Source organism: Benincasa hispida, chromosome 5 (assembly GCF_027475165.1).
Source record: "Benincasa hispida cultivar pf3 chromosome 5, pf3_genome.v1.1, whole genome shotgun sequence".
Taxonomy (NCBI): Eukaryota; Viridiplantae; Streptophyta; class Magnoliopsida; order Cucurbitales; family Cucurbitaceae; genus Benincasa; species Benincasa hispida.
In genome coordinates, this window is record NC_143482.1 from 14,222,051 (window position 1) to 14,230,253 (window position 8,203).

An 8,203-nucleotide genomic window follows, 5' to 3' on the forward strand; every position below is an offset into this window, starting at 1 on the left:
CATCTCTTCCCGACCTTCTGCTATTGATTGCGTGGAGGCACTCAAAATCCAAAATAGAATTATCATATATAAACCTTCCAAGGACAAAAGCAGATTGAGCTTGAGAAATAATCTCATCCAATACTCCTTTATTTTTTTTTTCACTATTGGGGACGAAATGAGAAGGCTAGGTTTTGACGACTGACTTTACAGTAAATACTTAATAGTACTAACGCTTATACCATACACCACCTCCATTATGTCCTTGGTTATTTCCTCCATACATACATTCTTTATTGGTAATTTTCTTTTTTATGTTACTCATGCATCACCTCACACTGTTATAGAGTTGGACTCATTAGAAATCCACCACATTCTCCCCTTGTTTCACCATTTCCTCTTGCTAAGGTGAGACACCTCCTCGACACCTTTCTCTAACACGTACTTCTACTACATTATTTGATCTTAGTTTGAGGTTCATTATTAAATATATTTATAGGTAAATGTAAGTCATATTTTGCAAATAAAAATCTATGGAAGATACACAAAAGATATGTTTGCCATATTTCATGATATTACTTTACTTATCTATGTTTCAAAACAAACGTACAGTTATTGGCTTAAAGATGAACAAACCTGTATACTCAACCCTAAGCGCTTCTATGTAGATTTTTTTTTTTTTTAAAAAAAAAAAAATCTAATGCACAACTAGTAATTCCCATTTTACAAAGCAAGGATGAAAATTATAGTTCTTTCCATTTTTTAAAAAAGAAGATTATCAGTGTAGTCTTTCAATCATTGAAAACCATTTGAAGGAAGAACCTACTATAATCCGAATATATTGAAAGATAAGCAATAACAAAATTACGAAATAAACTAAATGTTCAAGGTACTTGGATCATCCCTCTCTTGAGAATTCTTTCCCTTACAGAAATAATGCCTCCTTCCTCATTCTCCTAATGTCGTCAATTTATAACCAATTTCCATAACAAACTCTCATATCTAATTACTAATATACCCTTATAACACTTCAATAGCCACGATTTCCTGCAAGCCAGAACTTAAACATGAACCAAGGCAACAAAATCCATTGGATAAACAGATAAAATTTGGAGAATTTCTAGAGATGAATTACAACTTACAAGACAAAGCAAAATTCTGTAATCGAGTCCAACACATAATTTTTCTATTTTTTACACATCTCCCAAATCCCAAAACCCAAATAATGACTCCACCAACCAATACATCAAATTACTCCATAAAATAACAGTCAATCTACTCTTCGCCACCAATTACATTTTAAGAATTCAGTTCTGCTCAAGCAGGCATTCATAGATATAATAAACCACATCTTGTTACCTGAATGCTAACAGTTCTAGAAGGTTGAGGTGTTCAAAGCAAAAACCAAGAAACAGTGGATTCCTTCGACAACAGCTCGTATCGTCCTTCATTAGCACGCGCATCCACCAGACTGCGGCTGGGATTGTGCAGCACCACTGCCTGTGGACTTCAGGTTAACATCAACCATGTCTTCTTGTTTTGTTGATGAGAGAGTTTCCATTCCCGGCAATGCTGCAGCAATTTTTCGGAAAAGTGCCTGCACAAAATATATAGTTCACCCTTACAAAGACCGTATGCAAATACTAAGAAAATCTGTCTTTTTTTTTTTCCTTCTAAGGATTTAACATATATTGGTATAGATTCAAGCTGGAGATACAGGTAACATACTATCAGAGTAGGAATGAATTTTCATTATTGGTTTTACCTTGATGTTGAATCCAGCTTTAGCACTTGTTTCGATAAACATGACATTTAGTTCACGGGCTTTGGCTTCCCCTTCCTCTATGGAGACTTGTCTAAGAATGCAGCATATGGGAAAATGGTGAAACAATATGCCAAACAAGGCTTCTTGGAAATGTAAAAGAAAAAGAGAAAAAAGGCTAATTATAGTTAAAACCTTTTTTTCCCTTCGGATATATAGGAGCAAGAACAGTGATAGATCACAAAATCATGTTCTATATGAGCAATATTTACTCTTTTTCCACACACTACATATTAATATAAACTAAGATTATCTAATAAAGATACACCTTAAAACAATATTTACAAGCCCAGACTGCTGATACTGTGAGTAGGAACCACAGACCATTTAGAAGTATTTCTTAGAAATTAAAAACTTTAATACATATTTAACAATCATTTCTGCCATTTTTACTATAAGAACTTGTTTGTTCTTCTAATCTCATTAACTGTGATACCATACTAATTTTACCCGTCCTCTACATTCAACATTTAACTAAATGATTTCTTTTCATTTTTTCTAGAGAAGGATCTAACTAGATGAAACTCAAATCTTGATTTGTTTTGAAAGCTATACATTGAAATCATATAGTACAATGAGTAGCAACAAAAAACCACTTTCTTCCGGAAAAAGAGAGAAAAAAAGATATAAAGTTCTAGACATTCCCTTACTCCCGATATAACTAATAACAGATTGGTTGCTGAGTAGGCTCACAAGGAGAATATGTGTTGAACAATATGGAGATGAGAATTTGAATATATAACCTAACAAAACCTTTATTGTCTTAACCGAGCAATAACAATCAAAAAAGATTTGCAAGCTCTCTATATCACTTCAAGATCATCAACAATTTGCATAGTACTCAGATTCAGGTTTGCATATTATTCAGATTTGAAACGCTAAAAGATAGAACATGCACGCAAAATAAAAATCCATGGCCAACTGTTACCTCTTCTCCACAAGGTCTGTTTTGTTCCCAACAAGCACTATAATGACATCACTGCCCCTCTCAGTGCGCACCTCCTCAATCCATTTTGAAGTGTTTAGGAAAGTTTGTCGGCCTAAGTAGCAACAGGATGAAAACAGTTAAAAGTAAACCCTTGACCACATCACGACGTAGAATGCAATCAAGTAACTACATGCGATTAAGGACCTAAAGACTTTGGATATTAGATCCCAGATCCACCCCAGGAGTATATATACAAAATATTTTATCACAACATGGAAATAATACACATTTTCAAGTGGTTTGCTTAATTATTCTCATTCTATAGAAAATTTCAGATTCCATACTTGCAACATCATAAACGATGACAGCGACAGATGAGTCCCTGATATAGCTTGGTATTAGACTTCTGAATCTTTCCTGTCCAGCAGTGTCCCTGAGAAACAAAATGACAGAAAATTTAAAAATGTACAGCAAAACCCATTCTCCTGGGAAGGACAAATAAAAAAGTCAATCGTTCCAATCAAATAGAATTAGAGGTATCATAAATACATGTGCACAGATGAAAAAATTAATACATTAATTTACAAGACGTGCCCAAACATCAAACAAAAGGCAGATTTGATTAGCACACCTGTAACATTATTTTTTATTTGATGGAAAATATAGAGATGGCAGAGATATATTAAACATTGCTTGTTACTTAGCTTCTAGATGAGATTTTTATAGAAGCTAATTAGTTCCTTATCTAGTAGTCTGAAGTCTAGTATAATTTTTCTGTATCTCCTTTGAACCTTGAGTGGAAGCAGGTGCAAAGTGAACAGGCAAAAGAAAAAATGAAGGCTCTCCAATACGCCATGATCAGAAAGAAAGGATGGTAAAAGAAAAGATCAGTGAGAGATTTTAAATCACCGATTGACCCAAAAGTTTAAGTTTTTCAGTGAAGGTAAATTTAATTATATATCATCTAACACTCTCCCCCTCACTTGTGGGCTTGGAATATGAAGAATGCCCAACAAGTGGAAATCAATATTAATAGGGAAGGAAATAAAAATCAATATTAATAGGGGAGGAAATAAAAACCAATATTAATAGAGGAGGAAATAACATTGCAGAGGCTTGAACACAGAACCTCTCTGGACCACTTGCTCTGATACCATCTTAAATCACCGAATGACCCAAAAGCTTAAGCTTGTGGGTGAAGGTAAATTTAATTATATATCATCTAATTTTGAACTAACTCCCCATTTGTTCTGACAATTGTTTTTGTTGGAAATGAGTTTTGTTGGAGCTTTTATTTAGACTTCATGGTTGGAAAGAAACAATAAAATCTTTTCAGAGGTTGCTTTTGTTTTGTGGGATCAAATTATTTTTTGGGAATTGTCCTGATGCAGATTTATACAAACCTTTCACTGTTAACCATGAGTTTTTTTCTCTATGTGCCAACTGGAAGGCTTCTCCACAACTTCCTTAGCCAGGGTTGAGGCTTTACTCCTCTCCTTTTGTACATTTCATAATTTCAATCTTATCCATATACATAAACGATGTGATCTAAGACCAAGAACTTCTATCTGAAGAATAAGAACAATTAGTGAGCTTTCCAGAGAAGCCAAAATTACTTTCATTAATTCTATCCCACAAAAAATTGGGCTCCCTCCCTATGAAGCCTCTGCAACCATATATTCAAAGAAGAGAATTAATTTTATGTTTGGTTTCTCCAGTATTTACACATTGATTCTGCAGAAGGAGAGAGGCCACATTTCATCGAGTAAGGAAGCTCTCCCTTTTCCATTTTAATCTTTGATCCATCCCAATAGAATTTTCTAATATATATCTTCAAATTTCTAGAAACTTTATTAGGAATCCTATGTGAGCATTAATTGCTGAAAATGAGCACCCACCTCTCTACAGACAGGAGCAGCCTACCTTTAGAAATTTCCTCCAAAAAGGAATTCCAAATTCAGAAACTTCAGATTTCTTCCCCAAGGGCCTGCACTTTTAAATTTATTTTAAAGTTTCAAAAGAGAAAGTTTTAATCTAGACGGAATAGCTACATTGGGTTGTTTGCATAAAGCTTATGTTCTTGAAATCTATAATTTACATCATGGACTTGAGTACATAAATCAAATAAATTCTTCCATTCTCAAGGACAAATAAATCACATGCTCAAAAATTATACAACCACAAAATGTGAATAAGTAAAACCAATATAAAGCAGTCACCTATATTAAAAAGCCATGAAAGGTAATGAATCTTTATCTTACCACAACTGCAGTCGAACTGTACGATCTTCCAGATACATGGTTTTTGAAAGAAAATCAATACCAATGGTAGCCTGAAAAATGGCACAAAAATTACTATATTGCACGAAGTGAATGTGTGGTATAAATTTCAAACTGAAATTTAGAAAGAACTTCATACTGTCCCACAAAAGATAAAAAGAAGGAAAAAAGACAGTGAGAGAAATGGAAGTATGTATCTACCATTCATTATCATAACGGAAATACAATAGATGGAAGATAATGCACACATTCTCTCTAGAAGTAATTATGAAACCTCTCCATTTGGTCAACAGTAAATAAAGTAAAAAACCACAAAAGGCTAATGTAAAAATTTCCTGTTGATGCATTGAAAAGCACATCCCAAGAATATTTAAGAAAAATTAGTGCTGTGATGACCAAAAATTCTGCCATTTTCTTACTTCTATCAACTTAAAAACTAATCAGTAGCCCAACCCACACGTCCACTGATCATTAATCACTCTTTATCTGTTTACTCTATACATCCTGTTCTTCATGGATGTAGTGACAAAAATGTCCCAAGAATTCAAGACCATGTAGGACTTATCAAGTCATGCTGTAAATGCAGTTACAATAACCAAAGACAAGTCTGCTTTCATGAATCATATTGCGTTACAGCTTCGTGTAACTAAAATTACCAAACTGCACATGAGAATGATTATAAATCTTTGTCAATGTGTCAGAAAATCAAGGCATTTTTTACATACTTGACATGGAACGAACACATAATTCCACTATCAAGTTGGTAGCTGGATTATTAGCAATGCTCACCCAACTCCATGAGGTGGGGACTAAATATTAGACATGCGAGGCCATGTAACAGTGCTTGTTTACAGTACAAAGTCAACGAACTATTCTTTAAATAATCCAACAAAGTAACATAGGGGGAAGTAAAGACCAAAAAGCATTTCAGTCCACAAAAGTTAGCATGAAGTCAGAGCATGATTCCAGAATAATGATCTAGATTCGAATAAGCTAAAAGAAAGGCATCAAAGAAAACCCGGCCTTCTCCTTATTTCGATCCAATGGTGCAAAGCGTACTAAATATACTACTACTACAGACCAATGCTGATGACAGCAAATAACGCTAAAATTTTAACACAATTCACCCGGAAGCAGCAAGGGCAGAATCATAGACTTAAGACTCTGCTTAATGACTGAACTCTTAACTAAGAACCAATAAATTGAATTAAACACAGCGTGTGGAAAGAAAATGCTGATCGCCAATGAAAAAAACCAAAAGATCTAAAAACATAAACACGGAGTTCTCGTCCTCCTCAATGACACAATAGAACAGAAAGCCGCATAAAATCAAAGAAAACTGCAGATGGAAACAAAATTAACGATGAAACAATAGGATCAGTGATTGATGAGAGTTTGGGAACCGATCCGGGCGCGGAGTGTGATAGAAACGAAGGATCTATACAATTAAGGATTCAGCAAGGAATTACCTGATATGTATTATCGAATTTGTCGTACATGAAGCGTGTAATGATGCTGGTTTTGCCAACAGACTGGTCGCCGAGAAAGACGAGCTTATACTTCGCCAGAGCTGACGTCGGTGCCATTTCCGCAGAGATCTCCGATCCAGATATCCGAGAGAGGAAGAATTGTGGGATGGAGATGGAGATTTCGGAAGAAGATGAGTTGCAATGGAAGAAACTCTGGATTTTGGTTTGTTCTTTCTTTGATCTGTGGATTCTGCTTTCAGTCTCGCACTAGACTCCTTAAGGATCTAAATTCTGTATACGGGTCGGATCGTATTTTATCGGTTCATTCTCACCGGGAAACTTTTTTATTCCATGTTTCATTTTAGCTATGAAGAGAACTTTTAGATCCCCATTTTGACCTTGCAACTTATCATAATTCTTATATTGTCTTTATTACTATTCTTCGAGTCGGGATAGTTACATGTTAAGTGGTGTATTCTTTTGTTTATAGGTATAATCTAGACTATAGATATAAAATATCACGTCATTTATCTCATTATACCTATTTGAGTCGAAGCAATTACATGACGAAGTGGTAAATATTTTTCGTGTATGGATGTGTTGTTGATAACTATAGGCATATATAAAATCACAATCTAATGATGAAATTTAGGAGGAATTTTTTTTTAAAAAAAAATCCCCATGGAGAAACAAAAGGAAAAACGGGAAATGGGTCCCCAGGGGACCCGTTTTCCATGGGAATCCTCGTGGGGACCCGTTTCCCCAGTAAGGATGGGGTAAAATCCCCCAACGGGGACGAGGATGGAGAACCCTCCTCCACCCCGTCCCGACCTCGTTGTCAACCCTAATAAAGTTCAAGTAAATAACCAAAATGATCTATAGTATATGAATAAGATTGGGTGCTTTAGTCTGGTAACACTATCGGATGCGGTTCACTCTGTAGTTGTTACAATTTTTTGTAAAGTGCTACAAACGAAGTAATCCTGATTTGTTCATGTAGTAACATGAGGAGCGGGGGTGTCCTATATAATGAGTTTGCATAAGATCGAACTAAGAAATAAGTCACTATTAATTTATAACGTTGTTTACTATTTAAGACTGACTATTTCAAATCAATGACCAGGGTAACTCGACCTTAATCCTGAGCTAATTATGAACTTCAGTTTTATTCGGGATTATCCTTAGATTTTCATAGGTGAGGGTTGGCTCAACAATGCCGGCTCAATGAGCCTCCCATTTCAGGGGTAAGACTGGATAGATAGCTAGGGACATAGGGTGCAAGATGGAATTCATATCTACCCGATTTAGGGTTAGTAGATAGGTTGTTCTCTTAACTACTGAATCCAGGTCTTAAACAAGGGGCCACACCCTCTCGTTGGCTCGAGAGAGACTCAGTCTATTGATCGGATCACAAACCAATTGTTCATTAGAGGATCAGTAGAACGTAAGGAGCAAGATGTAATATCAGGGGTAAAACAATATTTAACCTAGTCGATATTACGAATAACCTGTGAAGGGTCGACTTATTAATTACAGTTAAATCAAGTGGACATAGATATATCTATAGTGAGGAGAGTGCAACTACTGAGCTATAATGGTGTATCTCGGTAGTTAACGAATATTGATTATTCGGTTTAAAGAGTTTAGCCAATTAATCTCAAATCGCTGGAGCTCATGACTTTTAGGTTCATAAGGTCCCTCTACTAGCTCGTAAATCTTGGATTAG

At 35.3% G+C, this 8,203-nt stretch overlaps 1 protein-coding gene across 1 annotated transcript; it reads right to left on the bottom strand.

Moving 5' to 3' along the window:
* Window positions 1-1,069: 1,069 nt before the first annotated feature.
* Window positions 1,070-6,868, bottom strand: RAB6A (Ras-related small GTP-binding family protein). Its single transcript, XM_039033078.2, has 6 exons — window positions 6,478-6,868; window positions 4,991-5,061; window positions 3,074-3,162; window positions 2,730-2,841; window positions 1,745-1,835; window positions 1,070-1,576 (listed from the first exon to the last, which is right to left on the bottom strand). Exons 1-6 carry the CDS (start codon window positions 6,592-6,594, stop codon window positions 1,430-1,432), a joined length of 627 nt encoding a protein of 208 aa, XP_038889006.1. The 5' UTR covers window positions 6,595-6,868; the 3' UTR covers window positions 1,070-1,429.
* Between the last annotated feature and the right edge of the window lie 1,335 nt (window positions 6,869-8,203).